The sequence below is a fragment of the Dysidea avara genome, chromosome 2 (assembly GCF_963678975.1).
Source record: "Dysidea avara chromosome 2, odDysAvar1.4, whole genome shotgun sequence".
Taxonomy (NCBI): domain Eukaryota; kingdom Metazoa; phylum Porifera; class Demospongiae; order Dictyoceratida; family Dysideidae; genus Dysidea; species Dysidea avara.
Genome location: NC_089273.1, coordinates 26,394,371 through 26,421,885, shown reverse-complemented (window position 1 = coordinate 26,421,885; position 27,515 = coordinate 26,394,371). Strand labels below are relative to the sequence as shown.

General features: G+C 37.9%; 1 protein-coding gene and 1 long non-coding RNA gene across 2 annotated transcripts; one reads left to right on the top strand and one right to left on the bottom strand.

Moving 5' to 3' along the window:
- The first annotated feature begins 20,399 nt into the window (after window positions 1-20,399).
- Window positions 20,400-20,770, top strand: LOC136246380 (uncharacterized). The gene is made up of 3 exons (XR_010696365.1): window positions 20,400-20,492; window positions 20,546-20,611; window positions 20,663-20,770. It is a non-coding gene; the product is annotated as an uncharacterized lncRNA (long non-coding RNA).
- A 3,929-nt stretch (window positions 20,771-24,699) lies between these two features.
- LOC136247960 (uncharacterized) lies at window positions 24,700-25,383 on the bottom strand. Its single transcript, XM_066039779.1, has one exon. The coding sequence runs from the start codon at window positions 25,381-25,383 to the stop codon at window positions 24,700-24,702; it is 684 nt and encodes a 227-aa protein (XP_065895851.1).
- Window positions 25,384-27,515: the final 2,132 nt, after the last annotated feature.

Sequence of the window (27,515 nt, the reverse complement as noted above, 5' to 3'; positions counted from 1 at the left end):
GGTACAATGTGAAAATGATTATTATTATGATTATGATTAAATACGGGTAAAGGCACAGCCTGCATACCCGATCAATGCAGTAATTATACAAAAATAACTCTTGAATCAATTAAATGACTTATACAAAAATAAATCTTGAATCAATTAAATGACTATCTAATAATGATTTTAAAATGTTAATCGAAGAACTATTTACAACATAATTAGGCAAACTATTCCAATTGTTGGTGATTCTATTGATAAAGTTATTAGATCTACACAATAGTCTTGAGCGTTCCTTAAACAATTTGAATTGATGCCCCCTGGTAATAGATCTTGAGTACGTATATATATCAGTAAAATCGGTGGTGAAATAATTGTTAAGAATTTTGAAAAGAAATATTAGATCACCTCTCAATCGTCTATAATGAAGAGATGGCAAATCTAGTTGTGTCAACCTCTCTGAGTAAGATTTGTCTTGAAGTTGTGGGATGAGACGAGTAGCCCTTCGTTGTATCTTCTCTACCTTTCTGTTGTCTAGAATGTAATGAGGCCCCCAAATAGGATTATTGTATTCCAAGATAGGTCGAACCAATGTATTGAACAAACTAGTTAGTATGGTAGAGTCAAGGTATTCAAATGATTTCTTAATCAAACCAAGTACTCGGTTAGCTTTGGTAGTAGCTTGAGTGGTGTCATGGTGGAATTTAAGCTGATCGTCAAAAACAATACCGAGGTCGCTGTGCGTTGCATTTATGTCAATAAATATTCCGTTGAGACAGTAAGGACCATAGTGGTGGGCTGGGCCGAAGTGAAGGTGTTTGCACTTGGAAATATTAAAATTCAAAAGCCACTGTTGTGACCATCTTTGAAGTAAGTCTAAGTCACTCTGTAACGCAGTATAGTCTTCTCTATTTCTAATGACTAGAAAGATTTTTGTATCATCAGCAAACAATAGCACCGGACTTGATACAATTGATGGTATCTCATTTACAAACATCATGACTAGTAGAGGACCCAACACAGAACCCTGGGGGACACCACTAGTAACTGGGATGGTGGAAGATTTATGGCCATTAAGTACAACTTGTTGCACTCTGTTAGATAAAAAGCTTTCAATCCATTTTAGCACATTTCCATGAATACCAAACGATGTTAACTTTTGCAATAAACGCCGGTGTGGAACAGTATCTAAGGCTTTTTGGAAATCTAAGTAGATTACGTCAATAGAATAGCCCTCATCAAGATGATGAGTTAAATAATCCAGCATCAGAAGCAGTTGAGTGGAACACGATCTTCCTGGTATAAAGACAAATTGAAAGGGAGACAGTAAGTTGTTTGTGGATAGGTGGTTCAGTATATGATCTTTGACAATGGATTCCATTAACTTGCTGAAAATAGAAGTGAGGCTGACTGGTCTATAATTGCAGGCCAGATTCCGTGCACCTTTTTTGTGAATAGGTGTTACATTGGCACACTTCCAATCTGAAGGTAAAGTGCCACTATTTAGCGATTTATTAAATAGGATAGATAATGGTACAGAAATAAATTCACTTACAGATTTGATAATAGTTATAGGCCATCCGTCTGGTCCAGAGGATTTATTACTTTGTAGAGCTATTAGCTTGCTGAAAACAGTTGCAGGAGTGATGTCAATGGAGTCGTCAAGGAGAGGGGAACTAGTTGAATCAACTGTTGGAATACTTGCGGTGTCCTCGCAGGTAAATACACTAGAAAAATATTCGTTAAAGTGAGTAGCCATTTCAGTATCGGAATGTATTGCAGAACCATCAGAGGAGACCAACTCGGTAACACCTGGGCGTACTTTTGTCCTTGAGTTAACATATTGCCAGAATGCTTTAGGCCTAGATCTGACACCTTGAGCCAGGTTCTTTTCGTAGTCTTTTCTAAGGTTACGAGTCAAGCTTCTAAGCTGATTATTTACTGATTTAAAGTTTGCAAGGTCTATGAGAGAGCGAGTCGAGAGGTACTTTTTCCAAAGATGATTCTTTTTCCTTTTCAAACTAAACACTTCAGAGTTTCTGTATAGGCTTTTCTTCTCCTTGGGCTTGTAAGTAGGAACGCAATTGTCAGGAGCATCCTGAAAGATCGACCTAAATTGCAACCAAGCATCGCTCATATCAAGGGGGTCCAATAAGGATACCCAGTCAACATCACTTCATTAGATCGATATTTGCCGCTCTTGTATTATATTTCAAGTTGTCAGTCTTCTTCGGCTCCAAATAGCACAAAAGATCAAACTGTATACAAATGTGGTCGCTATTACCCAAGGGTGGAAGATGCAACAAGTTTGTAACCATATTATCTTCGTTTGTGAATACTAGATCGAGTAGGCTTGGAGAATCACCCTGTCTAATTCTTGTGGGCTTGTTGACATGCTGAAACAAGAATAAATCATCTACTGAGTCGAGAAAAGGTACTATATGAGAATTAGTAGTTGAACCTGAAAGGTCTGACCAGGTAACTTCTTTAAAGTTGAAGTCGCCACATACTAATAAGTGAGAATAGTTATCGAGTTTGGTAAATAAATTACAAAGAGATGAAACACTAGTACTGAGATCACCCGTAGGACTACGATACAGACAGCCGACTAACAGTGAATCAGATCCACAAAGTTGAATTCTAGCCCATACTTGATCTTCAAGATCAGGTGAGTGAAAAAATACTTGATGAGCCTGCAGCTTCTCAGAGACAAATATTCCAACTACGCGTATGTGAGAGGTGACAGGGGTATATGTGTCTTGATCAAAGTTAATGTAAAGAGAATATCCAGGAAGTGCCAGTAGAGCTGAGCTAACAGTAGAATTTGGAGATTTAGGAAGCAATTCGGTAATAATAATTATGTCAGGGGGGTGGCTACCTGTAATTTGAGCTGATCGAAAGAAGATCACGCTTATTTAAAAACTGATCAGCGTTTGTATACAAAGTTCTTAACATTGTATTACTTATCATTACTGAAGAACCAGCAAGACTTCTATCAGGAACAATTAGTAGCCTGCTGAGTGTTGGTGGTTTCAGCAATTATATTTACACGGGGTTGTCTGGTGGGGACTATTCTACGGAACGGAACGGAACGGAACGGAACGGAATGATGGACTAAACTGCGGAACGGAATGCTTTCTCAGATTGAAGCTTGCAGCTTACCATTGCTGTACAAGTTATCAGTGGCACTTCCAGCAGGTAATCAAACGTACCCCAAGAAAGATAAAACGAATTTAAGGATCGATTGTGGGTTCTTATTGGTTGTCATTAGTAACGAAGTACTAATTGTGGGAATAGCTGACTCAGTGTGTTCATCTTCGGATATATCAAGTAGGGAACTTAATGCATGACTTGTTTTTACTAGTATGTGAGTTATTTTTACTTACTTGACTTTAGAATGTACAGTCTGAGGCCCAGCCTTTCTAATCGGCATAAATCAGTATGTGTATAGCTACACTACAAAGGAAACAAGTATGGTGACAAGCTGAATCAAAGCAGAATCTAAAGGAATTTTGTGCAGTGTGTGAGGAGCAAACATTCAGATACCTCAAGGAGGCTATATTGTGTGAACATCAATGATTCATTAACAGAGTAGTGGACTATTGTCAGATATCTCAGCCTGAGTACTGAGTTGAATTCTGGATGGGGTCTATTTTACAGAATGGAATGCTTTCTGAATCAACTTGCAGCTTGGCTAGCTGCTATCATTGCTGAAATTGCATTTTATCAGTGGAACCTCCAGGAAAATGGAATAGGATAATTATAAAACATTAATTAAATGATTGTTTAGGTAATCATGACTTTATTCAGTCCAATAAACAGAATATATGGTTGATTGAGTGAGGCATCACTTTCAGAATGTTCAGACGACCAGTGATGAGATGCATGGATTCATCGAATTTTTGTTGTGGTTGGAGGCATTAAATATCCAAAAGCAAACTGACTGTATAATATTAATATTAATTCACTTTCTTTATATTTTCTCAATTTTGAGCCTGTATGCAAATAATTGAATTTTCCTTGTCAATAGAAATCCTAGAATAAGATGGGAGAGAAACTTATCTTTGTTTACCTATACTGTACAACCAAGAGTTCGTAATACTGATTTGTATGGGGGAGAGTGTCTAACTCTCAGTATGGCCTGTACAAACACCCTGCGTAAAGTTCACCTTTCATCAAATCAACACCTTTACTGGGGGATAGAAAACTGTTGATTAGTGTTGCTGAAGAAGGTAAAGCCTTTGTTCTGAAATAAGGTCGAGGTGTTACTTTAAGTAGGGTGTTTGGTGAATGCGTTCAAGTTAGACACTCTCCACCTTATTATGAACTCTTGGTACAACTTCAAAGGAAAATGAAGAAAACATACAGATGAATCAATAAAATCACTACAGTAAGGTGAATTACAGACTAGTGAGATCTTGGTAATGACAGTGGTTGGAGATTAAGTGTGGTAGCTTCTTTTTCTTGAATACGTTGCAAAGTGGAAGTACAAATCAAAATGGGATATCAATTTCATTATGAAAAATTTGTATACATAAATAATCTAGCATTACTATTTCATTTGTCCTCCACTTAAACATGCTACAACAGTACTAGTGTCAGTACATTGGCAGTGAGTCTACCTTGAAATCTCAACTCTAGAGTAGATCCAACACAGGACAACCTGCACTGTAACAAATACATGTGATCCCATTGTAATTTCATGGACCAGCTGGACTGGGAATCACTTGAAAATATACGAACAAATTTAACCTGTTTTGTTTGAAGTGAAGCATGTGAAATGTTACACTTAAGAAATCCTAGGATTCTTAGGTGGCATGTAATTAATGTGAGTGTTCCATTTCAGGTCTGACTAGATACATTGAAATTACACACACATCCTGGTCCAAATCACGTTTGCCTGGTGGCTACGGGCATGGTTTCACATGCGGCTTATAATAGAGATTTGGCTGATCTTGGAGTTTTGGCATTTAGCCTGATTCAAGGCTAGCAGTCAGACACATCCTTGAATTGTGCAACAGATAAAATCAGTTCACTATTGAATACGGCATTAGTCCATTGCACCAGCTGTTAATATATAAATAACTCCATGCATACACTTCAGTGATGTTTGCAGAATATACCCTCCTTGTGGTCTGCCAAAATATTTGCTCCTCACACACTGCACAAAATTCTTCAAGTTTTAATTCAGCTGGCTCTTTCCTGATACCAGTATCTTCCTGCTTGCTTTCTTTATACACTGACTTATGACTTGAAAGACCGGCCCAGACTGTTTTCTAAAGTCTAAATAAGAAAAACAGCTCACATAAAGTTCCCTTCCGTATGGATGAACATCACTGATACAGCTCATCCCACAATAATACTTCGTTACTAATGATAACCAACAAAAACCCACAATCGATCCGTTAATTCTTTTTATCTTATGTTTAATCACCCACTGGAGATGCCACTGCTAACTTATAAGGGAAGTTTCAGCAATGGTAAGTTGCAAGCTTCAATTTGAGAAAGCGTTCCGTTCCGTGGTTTAGTCCATCATTCCGTTCCGTTCCGTTCCGTTCCGTTCCGTAGAATAGTCCCCACCGGGTTGTCTCTGTGAAATAATGCCATTACGAATTATCAAATTAGTTTCTCCATTGGCCTTCCTTTGTTTAACTCGTCAACAACCCTTTTGTGCTTAGCACGTTCAAGTCTAGTTCTATCAGGGACAACGTATACTTTGTTGTACTGTTCGTGTCGCTTCAGAAAGTGAGAATGAGAGAGCATGAAAGTCTTGTCGTCAACATCTTCAACAGTCAATAGTAATGGTCTGTATTTATTAGGGATCTTTGGTCCCAAACGAATAGCCTTGGTTACATCCAGATCCAATTTGAAAACTGTGTCACTTAGGGCCTTAAATGATTGAATATCAACGTTTCGGTCAGTGGACTCCGGGAAATTGTATGCGACAATGTTATTTTTCCTTCGATCTCTATCTTCCATCTCATCAATAATGTCTAGAGCATTACTAGATGGACCAGCTCCTTGAGTGATGGATTGAGCTGGAGCACCAGTGTCCATGTTAACAGCAGACTCAGCAAATTTGGAGGATATAGATTGCACCGAGTTGTGTAGTGTTTGTTGTTTGATAGTCAAATCAGCAATTTTCTCACTAAGGTCAGTCAGAGTCTTAGATAAACAATTCTGTTCCGTTGTTGTGCTGGTTTCAGAGCTGTCAGCCGGTGGGAAAAGTGCTTTACTAATTGAACCGAACATAAGCTGCTTGGAGCGCGTTTCACACTTATTAAACTTGCAATAGTACATAACATTTTCAACAGTGGATGTTAATTGAGTAAGCAGTTTATATTCGACTTTACTTAAACCTTCGCAAGATGCGTGCAGCCACGAACAGCACAAATCACATTGAACAGCCTCACTTTTTAAAATACATTTCTTGCTGCAATGACGGCAAACATCTACGCTCTTACTGGAATCGTCAGGGGAATCTTCTGGTCTCTTTCGCTTTGATGGATAATCTCCAATCGATAAGAAGCCATAATATTACATACTGAAAACTACAACATACTACTACTTATTTCCTAACTATATACTTATTACTACCTATACGAACTTAACTTAACCAATGTCGCTTGGATGGATTGTTTTCCAGCGATGCCATCCGCTTCGGAGTCTACTTTCAGTTCCAATTGTTGCCAACTGAGGGTGACCAGCAGCTGCGAATATACGCGAACGAGACAACTGTACGTACTGAAAGCAAACAAACCTTCCTTTGTACCGTTATCTACACACTTTTCACCACGGTACCACAGCTTATTTAGGTTGGAGGTGATGAGAGAGAAGTAGGTCATACAGCCTTAGCGCGTCAAAAAATTTTATTTTGTATGTTTAAAATGATACTCCTCCAGTATTCGCTTACTGCTGAGGACGAATTTCCTGACTTTAACATTGGTTAAGTTAAGTAACTACGTAGCTAGGTAGTAATAAGTATATAGTTAGGTAATAAGTAGTAGTATGGTGTAGTTTTCAGTATGTACGTGTGTTAAGTTATGTCCAATACGAAGATCTAATAGGTGGGGTCTATTCTACGGAACGGAATGATGGACTGAACTACGGAACGGAATGCTTTCTCAAATTGAAGCTAGCAGCTTACCATTGCTGTACAAGTTATCGTTGGAACATCCAGCAGGTAATCAAACCCACCCCAAGAAAGATAAAACGAATTTAAGGATCGATTGTGGGTTCTTGTTAGTTGTCATTAGTAACGAAGTACTAATTGTGGGAATAGCTGTTTCAATGTGTTCATCTTCGGATGTATCAAGTAGGGAACTTAATGCATGACTTGTTTTTACTAGTATGTGAATTGCTTTGCTTACTTTGACTTTAGAATGTACAGTCTGGGGCCCAGCCTTTCTAATCGGCATAAATCAGTATGTAGCTACACTAGTACAAAGGAAACAAGTATGGTGACAAGCTGGACCAACTCAGTCTAAGCTTCTCGTAGAATATATCTATATCATAAAGGTGACATAACTGGTTTAAAAAATGAACTCCAAGAATTTCAAGAACATTTTACTGCTTCAGATCCTTTGCAGAACTCAATCGAACACAACTAGCAGCTTCTAAAAGATGCTATTCAGACAGCCATTTCCAAGCATATTCCATCCAAACTTGCAAAATCACGGGACAAGTTACCATGGATTAATCCGCTAATCAAACAGAAAATGAAATTGAGAAAGCACCGGTATGATAAGGCTAAGCGAACAGGTAACTACACTGACTGGTGTGACTATAAGCAAGCTAGAAATGAAGTTAACACATTACTAGAAACTGCACATCGTAACTACTGTACCAACTTATTTAATGATTCTTCTTCAAGTAAAAAACGATTTTGGTCATATATTAAGACAAAAAGAAAAGATAACACTGGAGTTGCACCACTTAAGGATGGAGAAAATATTTGTACTGATGCGAAACATAAAGCTCGTGTTTTAAATAACCAATTTCAGTCTGTATTCACAACTGAGGATTTATCAAATGCACCACAGCTAGATCACTCCGTTCATCCTTCAATTCAAGACCTCAGTTTCTCAATCCATGGCATCCAACTACTACTGGAGAGGCTCAATCCTACCAAGGCTCCTGGACCTGACCATCTTCCCACTAAAGTAATTAAACTTTGTGCACCACAAATCGCTCCTGTATTGCAGACCATCTATTCCCAATCTTTAGAATATGCTACTCTCCCTCAGGATTGGTTGTCAGCTAACATCACCCCTGTCTTCAAGAAGGGAAATCGAAGTTCTCCTGCAAATTATAGACCAATCTCACTAACATCAGTCCTTTGTAAAGTAATGGAACATGTTATTTTTCACCATATAATGTCCCTTTTTACATCACTAAACACTTTAAATCCTCTACAACATGGATTCAGGCCCAACCACTCCTGCCAAACACAACTAGTTGATTTTATAGATGAGATACAACGATCTATGAATAGCCAGCAACAGACTGATTTATTGTTTATAGACTTTTCTAAGGCTTTTGATACAGTTCCTCACAAAAGACTATTAAAAAAATTAAAATTCTATGGTATACGAGGGCCTCTTCTTCAATGGATCTCTTCCTGGCTAACCAAACGATATCAAAGGGTAATTGTTGATGGAGAATCATCTAGCGCAACAACTGTTAAGTCTGGGGTACCACAGGGTACTGTACTAGGCCCCCTTATGTTTCTTGTATATATTAATGACATAAATGAAAACATTACATCTTCAGTTCGATTGTTTGCTGATGACTGTGTTATTTACAAGACTGTTACAACACCACAAGATTCAAAGCAGTTACAAGAAGACTTACATAAAATATGTGAATGGACTCACAAATGGCAAATGAAAATAAATGTTGAGAAATGTGCTGTGCTGAGGTGTACTCGTTCCCTGAACCCCATACAATATACGTATACCTTATCAGGTCATAATGTCGATATAAAGAAGTGCCATACATACTTAGGTGTAGCGATTGATAACACTATGTCATGGTCATCACATATACAAACAGTAAGTAACAGAGCAACCAAAGCGTTAAATTTTATTAAACGAAACCTAAACAACTGCCCATCTGATACTAAAAGAACAGCGTATTTAACATTGGTTCGACCAATTATGGAATATGCCTCCCCAGTTTGGGATCCGTATTATAACACTGACATTTATAAGTTAGAAAAGGTGCAAAGAAGAGCTGCTCAATGGATTTTATCAGATTACTCCAGAAATAGTGTTACGTCATTATTGTCCTCTCTTAGTATACCTACATTACAACAACGCCGTCAGTCATCAAGATTAATACTATTCTATAAAATAATTAATAATACACTACCGATCTCCATCCCCTCACATTATCAAAGAACTCAATTTTGTACCAGGCAACATCACCCCAATCATTTCATTCTGCCACAAGCAACCCTCAACACCTATAAATATAGTTATTATCCTAGAACTGTTAAAGACTGGAATGAGTTGCCAATTAATATAATAGAATCAAGAAACTTGGATGAATTTATTTACGTACTTAACCTTCACTACTGTAATTAATTATCAAATTGCATGTATGTATGTATGTATTTGATTGTACCATTTGGGGTTTTCACCCCTGGGCAAACCAGCTGAGCTGACTGCCCAGTACCTAATCTTAAATCTTAAGCAGAATCTAAATGAATTTTATGCAGCGTGTGAGGAGCAAACATTCTGATACCTCAAGGAGGCTATATTGCGTGAACATCAATGATTCATTAACAGAGTAGTGGACTAAATGCCAGATATCTCAGCCTGAGCAGGGAGTTGAATCCAGGATGGAATCTATTTTACAGAATGGAATGCTTTCTGAATCAAAACTTGTAGCTTGGCTAACCGCTATCATTGCTGAAATTGCATTTTATCAGTGGAGCCTCCAGGAAAATGGACAATAAAATATTAATAGCTGTCTCATGCAGTGATTGTTCTACTACCTGATATATCAAGCAGGTCTCTTCGATTCATTTATTACATGACCAAGGCAAGTTTTGTTACTACAATACAGTAGCTGATTGGATGTCAGTTGTTTCTGCTGATCTTGACAAGATAGTTTAGAAGACCACTCAATTTTTTCAGTTTCAGAGCATAATATCCACAGAGAAATTAACTAGAAAGTTACTGGTGACAGGAAAAGGCTAGGTGATCATGACTTTATTCAGTCTAATAAACAGAATGTATGGTTGATTGAGTGAGGTATCACTTTCAGAATGTTCAGACGACCAGTGATGAGATGCATGGATTCATCAAATTTTTGTTGCAGTTGGAGACATTAAATATCCAAAAGCAAACTGAATGTAGAATATTAATTCACTTTTTTTTATATTTTCTCAATTTGAGCCTGTATACAAGTAATTACTAGTAAGTTTTTCTTAGTCAATAGAAATCCTAGAATAAGATGGGAGAGATTTATCTTTGTTTACCTATACTGTACAACTTCAAAGGAAAATGAAGAAAACATACAGACAAATCAATAAAATTAGTACCACTACAATAAGGTGAATTACAGATTTAAATACTTTATGAATTAGAGCCTTTAGATAATTATTGTTCCAAAGCAAAATTGTAGACGGAACAAACAAAGATTGGTGAGTTCTTGGTTAATTAACAACAGTGGTTGGAGATTAAAAGGGTGGTAACTTCTTGTTCTTGAATATGTTGCAAAGTGGAGGTACAAATAAAAATGGGATATCAATTTCATTATGAAAAAATTGTATACATAAATAATCTAACATTACTGTATTCATTTGTCCTCCACTTAAATATGCTACAACAGTGTCGGTACATTGGCTCAACTCTAGAGTAGATCCAACACAGAGCAGCCCGCACTGTAACAAATACATGTGATCCCACTGTAATTTCATGGACCAGCTGGACTGGGAATCACTTGAAATTAGACAAACAAAGTTAGCCTATTTTGTTTGAAGTGAAGCATCTGAAATGTTACACTTAAGATATCCTAGGATTCTTAAGTGGTATGTAATTAACATGTTCCATTTCAGGTCTGACTAGATACATTGAAATTACACACACATCTTGGTTCAAATCATGTTTGCCTGGTGGCTATGCATATGGACATGGTTTCACATGCATAGAAGGCTTATAATTGAGATTTGGTTGACCTTGGAGTTTTGGTATTTAGCCTGATTCAAAGCTAACAGTCAGACACATCCTTGAATTTGTGCAACAGACAAAATCAGCTCACTATTGAACACAGCATTAGTCCACTGCACCAGCTGTTAATAATTCCATGCATACACTTCAGTGATGTTTGCAGAATATAGCCTCCTTGTGGTCAGCCAAAATATCTGCTCCTCACACACTGCAAAAAATCCTTTAAGTTTTAATTCAGCTGGCTCTTTCCTGTTACCAGTGTCTTCCTGCTTGCTTTATTTGTACACTGACTTATGACTTGAAAAGCCTTCCCAGACTGTTTTTTAAGTCAAAATAAGCAAAACAACCCACATAAAATGCCCTTCTTGATATATCCGTAGATGAACCATGGATGAACATCACTGATACAGCTCATCCCACAATTAATACTTCGTTATTAATGACAACCAACAAGAAACCACAATCGATCCTTTAATTGTTTTTATCCTATGTTTAATGACCCACTGGAGGTGCCACTGATAACCTGTAAGGGCAGTTTCAGCAATGGTAAGTTGCAAGCTTCAATTTGAGAAAGCGTTCCGTTCCGTGGTTTAGTCCATCATTCCGTTCCGTTCCGTAGAATAGACCCCACCGATCTAATATAAAAAATAAAAATGAAAAGGATACGAAGCTTATAAACATCTAACAATACGGCTATCTCGCCCAGTAAACGCATAGAGCAATCCAATGCATGAAATAGGCACTCACGTGATCGATATTCAAATCTCAGAAAATACAACCATAATCTATTCCAATGACATTAAAATAATCAGTTTGTGTGTATCATTAGGTTCAACATCTCGATTAGTCCAGCAGTCTGAGACTCATCACAGCATAAAACACACCTGCACTGGCCCAGACCACGCCTGAGTGAACAATTAATACAAATATTCAAGAGGAGCACACTGCAAGGTTCCTATTCAGCGATTTCATGGGTATTTCCGCGATTTGAATTTCGATCACGTGAGTGCCTATTTCATGCATTGGATTGCTCTATGCGTTTACTGGGCGAGATAGCTGTATTTTTAAGTGTTTATAAGCTTCGTATCCTTTCTGTTGGAGACTGTCTCACTGATATATCAACCATTCTGGTATCTGTTTGCAAAAATCGCTTCATTTTGGCCGAATTTCAGCACATAGATGGTTCAGCCAGATGGCTAACAAGCTTCAATTATGACCATACTCCGCATGCAGGTACTTTACCTAGTACTGCACGGCGCAGTTGCTGTTCTGCTTGTCCTGTGCTCCAGAGCAAGAAACATTTTGTCTGTCGCCAAAAAGCTGCACAGATCGTGCTGCCACCGGAAACTGACCAATAAAATCAAACCACCAATACTTTGAGTTGATGATAGACTACTAGAACAATGTTGAGAGTGAATGTCGTGGCATACGATTTGATACGAAGAACTATACGAACTGCTGCAAAGAAAAATCACGTGATTTTAAGACATTTGTATCGTTTTCTACCAGAAGAAAGTGACAAATTGGCTGCCACGCAGGTGTTATTCAAGTTACACTTAGCCTAACACATGACAATAGTTAAGTAGTTGATTGGAGGATATCGATTTTTCGCGTTGTGGACTGTCAACGCACAAATGGTCCGGGCATATAAGGACCCTACCTATAGCATATATGTATGCGATATTATAGACTAGTGTTATAGCAACAAGTTTATAGTTGTTTGCAAGTGAATCTTCGGGTTTGCTTTGAGACGTGAACAGGCAGCACTGTTATAAGACAGAATCTTATTACATACTCCACTAAAGCACTGCTATGCCTACCATCATTACATCTACTTTTGTTATTCATTATTACAATATTACAGTGCTTGGTTTGATTGCTATAGTAGCATGCTATCTACAATAGATTTGTCTTGACCAGCGATTATCCGGGTCATTTGGGTCTCATTTTGTCAAGGTCAAGTGGGTCTTATCCGCTTCGGATGAGATCACGTGTGACGATAAGTTAACAAGCTCGATTGTATTGGTGGAAATGCAGTTGTAAAGACTCAAGAAACTTACGTGGAGCCACACCCACCATTCAAGAATATGTTTTGCTGTCTGTGCCCACTTATCGGAATTGTATCAGCTGTGCTCTCTGGGCATACATGGCATCACCAGATCTGTTTTGCTACTTGGCATGGAAACTTACGTGGAGCCACACCCACTTGCTAATACATACGTGGAGCCACACCTACTTGAGAATATGTAGCTACCCGCTTCTTGCAGACAGATCATCCTGTGACATTTTCGCAGAAGACTGTGTGTTATATAGACCAATATTAATAACCAATCAAATCGATCAAGAAACTCTTCAGCAAGACTTATATAATTTACAGCTTTGGGAAAATAAGTGGTTAATGATGTGAATAAATGTGAAGTTCTACACATTTCACTGAAGCAGATCATCAAGAAGTTGCAGTGGCGTAGCCAGGAAAAAATTTTTACCGAGGCAAAGTTTATACATTGACCTAATTGAGAGGGTCTGACTCAACTGATCACAAACACTTTCAAGCATGGGTTGTACAGGGTTGGATGGAAGAAATTTTTATAGAAGACTCTGAGCATTTTCTACATGTCATAAGCAATGCTCCAGCTTAGTTAATGTTATATATGTATACCATGTTAGTTTAATTGCACTCAACACAAAAAATTCACTTACTCCAGAGATATTTTGAGTGGTCAAGCCATCCATAGACTGCAATGGAGGTCATAGTCATACACACTATACTTTTATTGATCTGGTGCGATATATAAGTCAGAGACTATCTCTTTCATATGATGCTCAACTGCATGTGCTAAGCATGTCAAACTAAGGAGTCTGGGAGCATGCTCTTTCAAGAAAAATTTTGAAAACATGCTTTAAATGGTTATTATTTTTTGATTGTAACTGCTAATGCATCATGCATGATCAATTAGCTCAATGCAATGACATGCAGCTGATTCACTGGAACTATTGAAAAGTAAATGATTTAAACCAAGCATGCAGTGTAATGAGAACAGTGGCTATAATCTATACTGAATGCTCTATTAGAGTATATTACGATGACTGCTCTATTAGAGTATCTCGATCTTTTTCATACAAATTCAAGTAGCTGAAAAGTGGTCCTGCCAATGCCAAACCTTGTCACTGTGGGCTCCAGTCCTGCTTAGTACTACAGCCATAGATTCTATTTGTGTGATATAGTATTAAATACCATCTAGTAACGTTTGAGTAGAAAATTTTAGGCGCCAAAACTCAGGTCTGCTCAGCCTGAATTCAGGGTTGAGCATTTTTTACCGAGGCAGCTGCCTCGGTTGCCTCAATGGTAGCTACGCCACTGAGTTGTACTTTTATTTTTTTATTTTTTTTATTTTAACTGCTTTTTAATGTAGGCAAGGCCTGCATTAATGGTCTGTGGGCAACTGGTGCCCACAGCCAGAAAAAGTATACGTACAACTTACATTTACAATTGAATGTATAAAATTACAATCAAATTAAGTTAGCTGGCTAAAGTTATTACATACATTTACATTTGATATATAGTTGAACTATCCTATAAATTTTAAAACTTACATGTGTATTTAATAATAAACTTACATATATAAGTACTTATTTTAAGAGAGAGCAAGAAAAAAATTATTAATTTCTGCTGAAGTTTGGTGGGCGAGGAGACTTGGAGTAGGTACTACAAGGGCAAACAAAGTGCAGACTGTGAGGATTGTCAGAGTCAAAATTGTTTGTAAAATGCTGCCAGAAGATCTTGAGTAACTGTGATTTAATGGTGGAAAAAGGTTGATTTAAGTCAAGTACTGGTAGACTGTTGTAGGTTCTTGGTAATCTGTTAAAGTAGAAGTTACTTTGTTTGTCGGATGATGTAAAATTGTGTTGAAGCTTGTTACTGGTGGAGGATCTGGTAGGATTGCGGCAAAAGTTGACATAGTTACTGATATTGAAATGATTAGATGGATGCTGGATTGATTTTATGAAGAAGAGTATGTCATAAAGATCAAAGGTGTACATCAGTGGTAGTATGTTAAGTTTGATAAGACGTGTTTTGTAATCGGTTACATATTCATTTAGAATGAATTTGGTTGTCCGGCATTGGATTCTTCTAAAGTAGAGATGTCGCAAATAAGGTAGGGGTGCCATAAAGGAAAACAGTAAAGTAATCGTGATTGAACTAATGCTAAATACCACGTTTTCTTGGTTGGAATGTCAACCAAGTGGCTGAAGGTACGTCTCAGTAGTCCAAGGGTTCTATAGGCTTTAGCTGATATATGGTTATAATGATTTTTCCAAGATAAATCAGTTGATAAAATGACACCGAGGTCACGGTGAGTACTACTAGTTTTGATTATAGTGTCATCTATGAAATAGGATGTGGGGAATTTTGTATTAAATGATAGATGTATAAACTTGCTGATATTAAAAAATTGGTTCCAATCTCTAGGCCAGTTTGCCATTGAATCAAGGTCTTGTTGAAGTTGTATGGAGTCAAGATGTTCAAGAATTTGTGTATAGCATTTTGTGTCATCTGCAAAGGAGAGAGCATTAGAGCAATGGACAGATAAAAATAAGTCATTGATGTAGATAAGAAATAAAAGTGGTCCTAGAATACTCCCTTGAGACACACCCGATAGGACTGGTAGGAAGGTAGAATATGAACCATTAAGGTGAATGCATTGCTGTCTGTTGTTGAGGTAAGATCTAAACCACCACCAAAGGTTGCCAGTGATACCGATTTTCCAGAGTTTTAAAAGTAATTCATTGTGGGGAACTCTGTCAAATGCTTTTGCAAAGTCTAAGTATATTACATCTGTTTGAATTTTACAGTGTTCATGAATACTGTTTAAAAATATAAGAAGTTGTTGTAAAGTTGAACAGCCTTTCATAAATCCGAATTGACACAATTGGAAATGGAGGCTATAAATTTGTTGTATATTATTTGTTCAAGTACTTTTGATGCAACACAAAGCAGAGATATAGGTCTGTAGTTGGTGGCACTGTTTTTGTCACCAGATTTAAAGATATATGATGAACTACTAAAGCGTGTAAATGAAGCTAGATATTTGGGAGTAATGATTGACTCCAAGCTTACTTTCAACACACATGTAAATTTAGTATGTAAGAAAGCAAACAATAATTTTCCTTCCTGAGAAGAAATCTGTCTTCATGCCTGCGTGAAGTGAAAGCTGAAGCTTACCTGATGTATGTGCGTCCCATACTGGAGTATGCCAATTGTTCCTGGGCCCCTCATACCCAATTTAATATTGAAAAGCTAGAAGCTGTTCACAAAGGTGCACAACAAGATTTGTTATTGGAGATTTTCGCTCCACCAGCATGGTAACACAAATACTCACTACCTTGAAATGGAACAGTTTAAATTATCATCGAAATATGTTAAGACTCCAAATGATGTACAAAATTATTCATCATATTGTGGACCTTACTCTACCAGAATATATCACTTTTAATAGAGGAATTACCCGGGGTCATGAGTGCAAACTTACCCTACCATTCACTAGAATTGACACATATAAATTCAGCTTCTTTCCTTCCACTGCTATACTATGGAACAACTTGCAACCAGAGACTGTTGAAGCTTCATCTATCACCGTGTTTAACAACTTTCTTATAAATGAACTGTAAAATTGTAATTAGTTAGCTGTAGCTATATATTTTGATTTGTATATTGCATTTATACTCACTCTGCGAGGTCTTGCAATTATTATAATAATAACAATAACAATCTCCCTTGTCCTTACTTCTTGTAGACAATCTACTTTTTAGTTTAAAATAATGTAGGGCTGATTAGTGGAACTTGTGGACTTTTAATCTAGTCTTGTGGCATGCCTCTATTTTAATTAAACCGGGTCCCATCTGGATTACTATTCGGGTCAGTGGGTCAAACGGGTCAACAGTACTGACCCACTTACAATGCTGGTCTTGACCAGCAATCACACATCCAGTGCTGCAAAGGTATGGTAAAAGCAAATATTTAAAGCATATTATTTATCTTATGACACATGACTGCGTCATTAGTGTACAACATGCACAGTACTGATATGTCTACAGACACATGAAACACAAACAAGTCTTATAAGAATGACTGCTCTATGACAAACTATTTCTTGGTGCCCCTTACTCGATCCTGAACAGAGTCTTTTACCATAGAAATTTTGTTTTGCTACCTTTTAGCTAAACAATGCTTGTAGCTACAGTAGCTGCAAATAAGTAAGTCACCACTTATGGACTAGTCAGTAAATAACAGAACACACAGCGTAGTATCAGTGATTTGACAGCAGCACAAACTTGTAAATTTGATCCAATAATAAGACTTTTCACTGTGGAAAAAGAGGAGTATAAGATGATATATCTACTGGCTTAAACTATGCAAATAATCTCAGTACAGTCTTGCATTATACTAACTATCTTATACTTTAGTATAAACCCCATCTTATATTATGGGAAACAGATTATACTTTAGTTTAATACACATTCTTTGTATGGCTTTGTTTACTTAACTAAATGTGCATGATACCTTTTTAGCTTCACCAGCTCATTATTCAGTCATGGACTTTTGTTTATACAGACAGCACGTGACTTAAGTTATTTTTTACTGTATCAAACAAAGTCAACCGCAATAAGTGCACTTCTGTTAATTACTATATAGCTAGCTAGCTAGCTTTGTTGTGATAGCACACATTTATTTATTTAATTATTTATTATTACTGGGCAGGCAGCTCTGCTTATGTGCCCAGGAAAAAACAATTTACAAAGATTTACAAGTATTAGCTAGCTACAATGATTTAAGAGTCTATAGTAATGTTAGTAAGTTATTAGTAAATAAGTTCAAATCATCGTGATCAATTATTGCAGTGGGTAAGTTGTTCTATTCATTAATTGTTTTTGAGTAAAAGCTCTGTTGATATGTTACAGTAGATGAATTTGGAATAATAAAATGTTGGGGGTGATACTGTCTGGTGTATCGTGTTTGGTGGATATAGTGATGTGGAATTTCGAGTGCATAGTCATTGTGTAATATTTTAAATAGTGTTTGTAATCTTGTTATCATGCGTCTTGTTTTAAGAGTGTCCCATCCTAAATTTTCCAGCATATATGTAACTGAATTATATCGTCCATAATCATTATTAAGTGCCCATCTTGCAGCTCTGCGTTTTCATATGGCAAAGCATATAATACCAGAAAAATTAATTATTCAATCAATTCTTTCTAAGAGTCATACAAATCCAGATATTCTTGCACAGTTAGCACACCTGCAGAATTTTGTAGTACTGCTTGGTTAAAATTGAAGGGATCAGTGGTGTGCGCATGCGTATCATATGCAATTAAGTCACCATCTTTGTTGCTATTGTTGTATCAGAGGTTGTAAGTGTGAGTGATAATGACAGTGTATCTCGTGGAGAGAGTGTGCGCAATTGGCGCCATCGTCCAATGAGCCATGCTCTGCACGGTGATAGTTATGGACCACAACTGTACATCCCTGCTTGAAGTGGCATGGTAGACAATTCCTACGATGGCAGGGATCAAAAACATCTCTAGAAGAGTAAGTATTAGAGTAAAATGATAGCTTGTACGATAGGTTTAGCCGTATTAAATTGTTTATTGTATATTGTATGACAATGGCCTATAGCTGCAAATGATTCAACTTTAGTGTTTCTGTGTATGTATTACACGTTTTATAACCTGTTACACAGCATAATTCATACACAAATACTGACTGCATTTATTCCGTCTATGTTTAGGTGTTGGAACTAATAGTCCAAATATTCTACTTTGGCTCAAACAAAAACAGATCACAGCCCCCAATAGTGAATAACTTTAGAGTTATTTATAGATTTGACGTTTGTTTTGTCTCGTTATAAGGAGTTTTTAAAAATAGTTGTTCCAATACTGAATAAAGATGGATTTAGAATATGTAGTATTGGAACACTATTTTTGCTGTTATCTCAGCTTATGGCGGATGACGAGTGAACACAGTTCATTAGCGATCAACGGTAAGAGTATGCATGGTCTTCTCTTATGATTTTGTATATTATCTCTTCAGATGTAGTTTCTTTTCGGACTTCTTAACTCTCCAGGGTATCAGTGTATGGCAACTGCAGTGTTAATTTCCTTCAATGGCAGCTGCTTCCCTTAAAGAATCTGGTAGCGACCATATGTGGACAGTTTTGTTCTTTTTCAGGGAGTTGTTCAACCTCATCTTCTAATTACTTACAGCTGTAAGTGCATTAAGCCTGTCGTGATTGCATTTTTATTCATTTTCTTTCAAAAGGGTAAGAATTACAGACTTAGTCTCAGCTCTACGATAGGAGATTCTTCTTATTGCTAACATCCGTAAGTAAGTACACTGAGAGTGTCCAGTATACAATTTATATTTACCTTCGTTTAGGTTTGTGGAAACTGGTCTCATTTCTTCTGGGAACTGGTCTTATTTCTTCATGTTTTCTACTACTTTTTATCAAGAGCTGAGGGCTGCTACCTCATGTACGTCTAATGAGTTGAGTACTTTCAAGAACCTGTTCCATCTTGTCTGTCCTTATTTCACTGACCATGCTTATTGCTAACAAAAGTTCGTTCACTGAGAGTATGCAAATTATATTATATTTAGTCTTGTTTCAATTGTACATAGTGATTAGAAGGTTCTTGGACCTGGTTATCGGTGTATCAGATGCTTCTTGTGAGCTTAAATAACAGACAAAAATGGCCATGTGGTAGGAGTATTTTTGTGAGTTTTGGGTATGGGCAAATGTCAGGTGAAGATTTTTGAATGGTATAATATCTGTAAATATTTCAAACTCTAACTAGCAGGTATGCTTATACATTAGCCAAAGAAAAGGAATTTAACATAAATCCAGGGAGTTGTTCCATAAATGTACTTATTTTAACACTTGATAACCATACCCGCTAGTTACAGCTTGATATCATTGTTCTTGGCTGAGATATGACCATTCAAAAATCTTCATCTGATATTAGCCCAACAAAGCCTAAGTGGCCATTTTATGTCTAGTTAGACTCGCTGATACCAACTGTAAGTGCAACAAGTAGCTAATCCAGAATAATTATGTTTGCCTCAATATAGGGTTGTGAGACCTGGTCTTATCTCACTTGTCTTAGTTCTACATGGATTGTCAGTCTCAGACTCGGTCTCAGTTTTAAAAGATTGTTACAAACTTTAAGTACAATGATACCATCTTTTATAGAGTTGTGAGACCTAGCCGCCATTCTACATGGTAATACTAGGTTTCCAGACAAGGTCTCGGTTTTATGAGATTTTTATTGTTACAAACTGTAAGTCCAATGATTGTCCAGAATACACATTATATTTACCATCTATGTATTAGAGCTGTGGGACTGTTCTACCAGACAACTAACAGATTGCCACAGAGTTCTACATGGTGATAATACAGGTAATTTGTAATGGAACTTGTGAACTGTATTTACTGTCTTACCTGCTGTAGTTGGATAAATACTGATAAATGACGAAATTGATTTGATACTGTCATGGTCAGCCAAGGAGATATTGATTTACTAGCTGTACCTATTGTGGTTTTAACATATTTACATAATTAAATTCATTACAAATATAATTATAGAAATTATTTAATTAAGGTAGCCATGGATTATGGGAAAGTTAAAAAGTAGAGTAGTATATATAGTAGCTAATATATGGTTGAAATAGGCTTAGTATAGTCTGATAATACACTGCACTATACCTAATATATAACTGTTTTAAAGGTATTCAATAAGCTTGTTATAGTAAAGTCCTAATCTAATAATATATGCTGTACTATTTCATCCCAATACTAACATAATAAGACTGTTATAGACCTTATTATTCTGAGCTTTTTTCACAGTGTTTCCCCTGACTATAGAATGAAGTCTCGTAAGTGTATTCTAATGCTTTTGCGCATTTTAATATGTAAATGGAATACCCTATGTCGTGTATCACTATCTGATCAGCTAATAGCTATCGCTTGCACGCAAACGACCACAGTTAATATAGTTAATAACTCAATAGATATCAGGAATAACATAGACAACTACAACTAACTGAATACAAGGTCAAACGCAGTATATATAGATACAGGTACCATTAATGACATCATAAAACATTACACATGGTTATAGCTATATTAGTCAGTCTATCACATCTCCCCATCTCTAGCTTAAGTGTCATCAGTTGAAGAATCTTCTTGACCATATTTCTTAGGAGGTCGACGGATACGGGTTGATCTGTGCAGTCCTAATGAAAGTTCAGCTGATCCATCAGTAGCCAATCCCACAGAAGTAGGAGCTGAAGAAACAAGTTCAGATGATGTCACGTCTTGATCTTCCTGAGTAGATTCAGATATAAGTCCCTCTAACTCATCATCAGACGATGCCTCTGTCAAAGTTTCAGTTGCACTAGTATCAGTGGTCCTTGCCTTAATACTGTCAACATGTCTACGGACTAGATTTCCATCCTTCAGCTTGATGTTGTATGATAGTGGACCATTAACTTTAGCAACTATTCCTTCCATCCACTTCTGGCTGGATGAAGTAAAGTCTCTTGTGTATACGCTGTCCCCCTCTCTAAATTCACGAAAAGGCTTTTGATTGTCATGAGCTCTCTTCTGGTAATGTTGGCTGTCATCTACCTTCTTAGATAAGGTGTATTCTGGGTGTAGTAGATCAAATCTGGATCGTAACCGACGGCCCATCAATAACTCGGAAGGTGCCACACCTGTGGAATTATGTGGGGTTATACGATACATGAATAAAAAATGTAGAAAGCTTGTCGACTATTGTTCCAGAACCTTGCATCTAGCGGAGAGCTTGCTTCATAGTTTGGACTGCTCTCTCAGCTAGACCGTTTGAAGATGGTTGATACGGCGCTGAAAATATGTGCCCGATGCCATTCTCTTTAGTGAATGCCTGGAACTGTTCACTGCGAAATGTCGGCCCATTGTCTGTGACTATCTTCTGTGGAACACCATGGGTAGAGAAAACAGATCTCAACTTCTGGATTGTCTTCTCTGCTGTGATCTGTTGCATAACTTCTACATTCATCCACTTTGAGTGGGCATCCACGATCACTAAGTACATGTGTCCCATGAAGGGGCCTGCAAAATCAAGGTGTAAATGATCCCATGGTTGAGTAGGCCATTCCCATGGATGAAGTGGTGCCTTTGGTGGTGATGCACCAGTTAACTGACAATTAGGACACTCCCTAGCTATTTTTCTATATCATTGTCCAGTTTGGGCCACCAAAAATAGGAGCGAGCAAGCATCTTCATTTTGCTTGCTCCTGTGTGGCATGAATCCAGTTCTGCCAGGACCTTAGCTCGTCCTTGTGGGGGAACCACAACTCGTGAGCCCCACAAAATGCATCCATTCAGGACACTTAGTTCATTCTTCCTAGCTACGTAAGGCTTAAAATCATCACCAAGTATAGCTTGTGGCCAACCTTGTAGGATGCAGCGATGCACTCAGGACAGCACTGGATTTGTATCAGTCCACTGCTTAATGTGTGCTGCATTTACTGTGGTTGATGAGAGGTGATCTAGCAAATGGACCCAATCCCCAGGTAAGCAATCAGATGAAGTTGTGACTGGTCTCGGTAGGCGACTTAAAGCATCAGCATTGCTCAGGTGTCAGCCTGCTTTGTGATGAATAGTGTACTGGTAAGCACTGAGTGTAAGTGCCCAGTGTTGGATTCTTGCAGATGCAGTAGGGGAAATTACTTTTGCTTGATTGAACAAATAGGATAGTGGCTGGTGATCGGAATCTATGTGAAATTGTCGCCCATAAATGTAATAATGAAATTTCTTTACCCCAAATACAATAGCAAGGCCTTCTTTTTCTAATTGACTGTACCCTTGTTCAGCTGGTGTTAGAGTTCTTGAGGCATAAGCTATTGGACGTTCCTGTCCATCGTCCATTACGTGGGACAAAACAGCACCCAAGCCCTTAGGCGAAGCATCACAAGCAAGAAGTAATTGCTTGGAAGAATCAAAGTGTACTAACAATGAGTCAGCTTGAAGGGCCTGTTTAGGTTCCTGGAATGCCTCATCTTGTGTGGTTTTCCAACACCAATGTGAACCTTTCTTTAGCAAGGCATACAGAGGGGCTATGCGAGTAGACAAATTGGGTAAGAAGCGACTGTAGTAGTTAACTATCCCCAGGTATGATCTTAACTCAGCTAGGTTCTTTGGAGCAGGTGCATCTTGAATAGCCTTCACCTTCTCCTACGTTGGATGGAGGCCAGACTCATCAATGATGTGTCCAAGGTACTCAACCTTTAGAAGCAGGAACACACATTTAGATTTGTTCAACTTAAAGCCTGAATTTTCTAAAATTTGCAGCACTTTATCAAGGCGTTCTAAGTGTTCCTCCATAGTGTTTCCCTGTATGAGAAGATCGTCGAGGTATACTGAAACACCCTGACAACCTTGCAATAAAGTCTCCATGCAACGCTGGAAAATTGCAGGTGCAGGTGATACACCAAAGGGAAGTCTATTGTACTTAAACAGCCCCTTGTGAGTGTTTACTGTGACATATTGTTTGGAGGCTTCATCTAATGGCAATTGGAGGTAAGCTTGGGAAATGTCTAACTTAGAGAAATGTTTGCCTCCTGCTAAAGCTGAAAATAAATCCTCCACTCTGGGTAGTGGGTATGAATCTACCTTGATTGCCTGATTTACCGTTACACGATAGTCACCACAGATATGAATATGACCATTTTGCTTCATTACTGGAACTATGGGTGCAGCCCAGTATGAGTGACTAACTCGAGAGATAGATCCAGCAGCTTCTAGGGATTCCAGCTCAGTCTCAACTTTGCCTTTTAAAGCAAAAGGAATGCTTCTGGCTTTGAAAAACTTGGGTGGGACACTTTGGTCAACTTGTAATTTGACTTTCACATCTGCTAGCATACCAAGCCCATGTTTAAATAGTAAGGCATGTTTGTCTAACACTTTATCTAATTTGCTTGGTGCCACTATGGTGTGAATGTCTAATTAGTTAATATTAAGCTTACTTAGCCAGTCTCTACCTAACAAGTTTGGTCCCTTCCCTTCCACTACATGAACAGTCAGGTGTATGCATTTCTCACCATACTTCACTTCTACAGTGGTGCTCCCCAGCATCTTCACAGCTTCACCAGTGTAGGTTCTCAAATTCACTACAGGTTGCTTAAGGGCAGCTTTCCCATTCTGTGCAATGAGATCATAGGAAGCCTTATTGATCAAAGTCAGTGATGCTCCAGTATCTAGTTCCATCCTGACAGGAACATTGTTTAGCTCAAGCTGTATCAGTATTGAGTCATGGGTTTCACTTTGTAGAGTGAACAATCCATATGAAGAGTCCTCTGTGTCTGGGAGGTCTGGGATTTCCTCCAAGTAGTGGTGAAATTTCTTGCCACTGTGGTGAGACTTTTCTTCTGGTTTGGACTTACACACCTTTGCAATGTGTCCAGTCTTGTGGCATCGGGGCATTCTGCAGTCCGGAACTTGCACTAGGATGCTAAGTGTCTGTCTCCACAACGGTAGCAAGTTTTGATCTGGGGCCCATCTGGTAGCTTGGCCCGCGATGAGTTGGTTGTCTTTCCTGATCTTTGCTTAAAATTAACACCCTTCGTGTAATTTACAAATGGCTCTATTTGCTGAGTGGCGGTGGTGCTGATGTCTTTGCTGCCTTTGGCTGCAGCTTCCAAAGTTACTGCTAGTTCGTGGGCCTTCTTATACGTGAGATCCTTTTCAGCCAGGAGTCGGCGTTGAATTCCTCCGTGGTTTACGCCACAAACCAAGCGATCTCGTAGCATAGTAGATAAGGAATCTCCAAAGTCGCAGTACTCAGCTAACGCGCGTAGCGAAGCTACGTACGCAGCGATGGTCTCTCCCTTCGCCCTGGCGCGATTGTAGAACTTGAACCTCTGCACTATAGGTGACGGTTTAGGGTCGAAGTGAGCTGTTAGGATAGCAATTAAGTCTTTATACTTGATTCCCTTCCTTGCTTCAGCGTCTACCAAACTTCGAATAGTTCCATACACTGTAGGTCCACTGTTAGACATCAATATCGCGACCTTCTTGGCGTCATCCTCAACGCCGTTTGCCACTAGGTAATAGTCGAGACGCTCAACATAGGCGCTCCACTCTTCTTTCTCTGGGTCGAAAGGTGAAACAGAACCATGAGTAGCCATTCTTCCAGTTTATCTCGTCGCCAATATGTCGTGTATCACTATCTGATAAGCTAATAGCTATCGTTTGCACGCGAACGACCACAGTTAATATAGTTAATAACTCAATAGATATATCAGGAATAACATAGACAACTACAACTAACTGAATACATGGTCAAACACAGTATATATAGATACAGGTACCATTAATGACGTCATAAAACATTACACACGGTTATAGCTATATTAGTCAGTCTATCACACCCTAAAAACTATCTGCAGTAAAGTAATAGTTGAGTACATTACATAGAACTAACCTCCTAGTAAGAAAACATCATTGCTTCCACCACAGATAATAGCAGGGGCCGATCTAGGATTTCAGAAAGGGGGGTGCTACACTGTAAATTGATGGTATGACTCCTGCGGTCACTTAGTATGATGATCATACTTCAAAGTGTGACGCTCATACTTCTGAAGTATGAAGATCATACTAAGCGACCGCATCAGTCATACCATCAGTATGAGCTTCACACTCAGTTCTGAATTTACAGTGTAACATGGACATTTATATATGTGGCAAGAAAGTAGTGTTAGAAGGCACACTCAGCATGCGGAGCATGCTCTATCTAGGGAGTCTGTGGGCATGCCCCCACAGGAATTTTTTGCAAATTTGGCCTACTAAGATTTACTTTGGTAGTAATTTTGAGTGAAAATGATGTCACTTTGTTTATGTGATACCATTATTCCCCTACAGCTTGTCAATATAACTAAAGAGCACAGCCATGTAGCTAAAATTCAATCTTAGTCTAACATCTTAAAGAACTAGTAGTGGAAACATATGGGTATCAGCTACACATGATCAAATTTAGTGTTTTGAAGTATAGCATAATTTACAGTCTCATGGCTCAAACTACACTAGCTGTCCAAACAGTAGAGAGGGTAAGTGGGAGTGGAGAGTGCAAGTAGACTGACTCTCCAGTGTGTGGAGTGCATGTGATTGTCACTCAGCTGTGTATAATTCTCCAGCTAGGGACTCTAGATCTGGTGGCATATATGCTCCTGCACCTCTGGAATTTTTTGGCAAATGGCTATCACAATATTGAATCTAGAAGCTATCTTTAACCAAATGTGGGTACAAGATGAATGAGTTCAGTTGGAAGTAATTTTAAATAAAAACAGAACTGTACAATGTTTCTTGTTATTGGATTTTAAGAAAATGTATGACAGTGGCTTGTCAAAGAAAATAAAGAATGTATAGTTAATTGAATGTAAGGTCATGGAGAATATTTAAAACACAGGATTGGATCTAATTCATATGTAGCCACTGTTCTGGCGTGCAGGTTGCTATTTCAATCTAACTTTTAAAATGATGTATCCATCCATCATTATAATTGTTTTACAACTAGTCTACAAATACAACTAGTTTTTGGCCAAAACTAACCCCTTTTAGCACACAATGATCATAACAACCAGTATCATTTAAGGTTAAAGTTGAGCTTCAAGGAATTTGATAGTACAAACTCCAAAGCTGCTAGATTTATACAAAGGTAGCATAGGAAGTAAGGGAAACAAAAATGAACAGCTCTCAGTTGTTGCAGCCTTGTGAATTTTATAAAAGCTAAGAAATTCCACAGCAAAAGGGGTGTTCCAATACTACATATTCAAACCCGGTCTTTATTCAGTATTGGAACAACTCCTTATAATGAGACAAAACAAACCTCAAATCTATAAACTACTCTAATGTTATTCACTATTGGGGGCTGTGATCTGTTTTTGTTTGAGCCAAGGTAAAATATTTGGACTATTAGTTCCAACACCTAAACATAGACGGAATAAATACAGTCAGTAGCTATTTGTGTATGAATTATGTAAGACTGCTGTTTTACTTGCAAGAGAAGCATTCAACCCAAGAATCAAGTTTGTAGCAGAGCCTAAAAAAACTTTCACTATTTGACAGAAAAGGTTATTTCAGAATAGATTGTCAATTAATGATGTTTATACAATTTATAGTACTATTATTATTATTATTGTTTACTGAGCAGTCAGTCCTGCTGGTGTGCTCTGGAATCACATAAACACAAATACATTAGGTACAATAATATGATTGGAGTCTAGTCATAAATAGATCAGTATCTGCAATTTCAATTGTATCA

Coding starts and splice junctions, on each gene's coding strand:
- LOC136247960 (XM_066039779.1), bottom strand. CDS start 25,383: ATGGCTACTCATGGTTCTGTTTCACCTTTCGACCCAGAGAAAGAAGAG.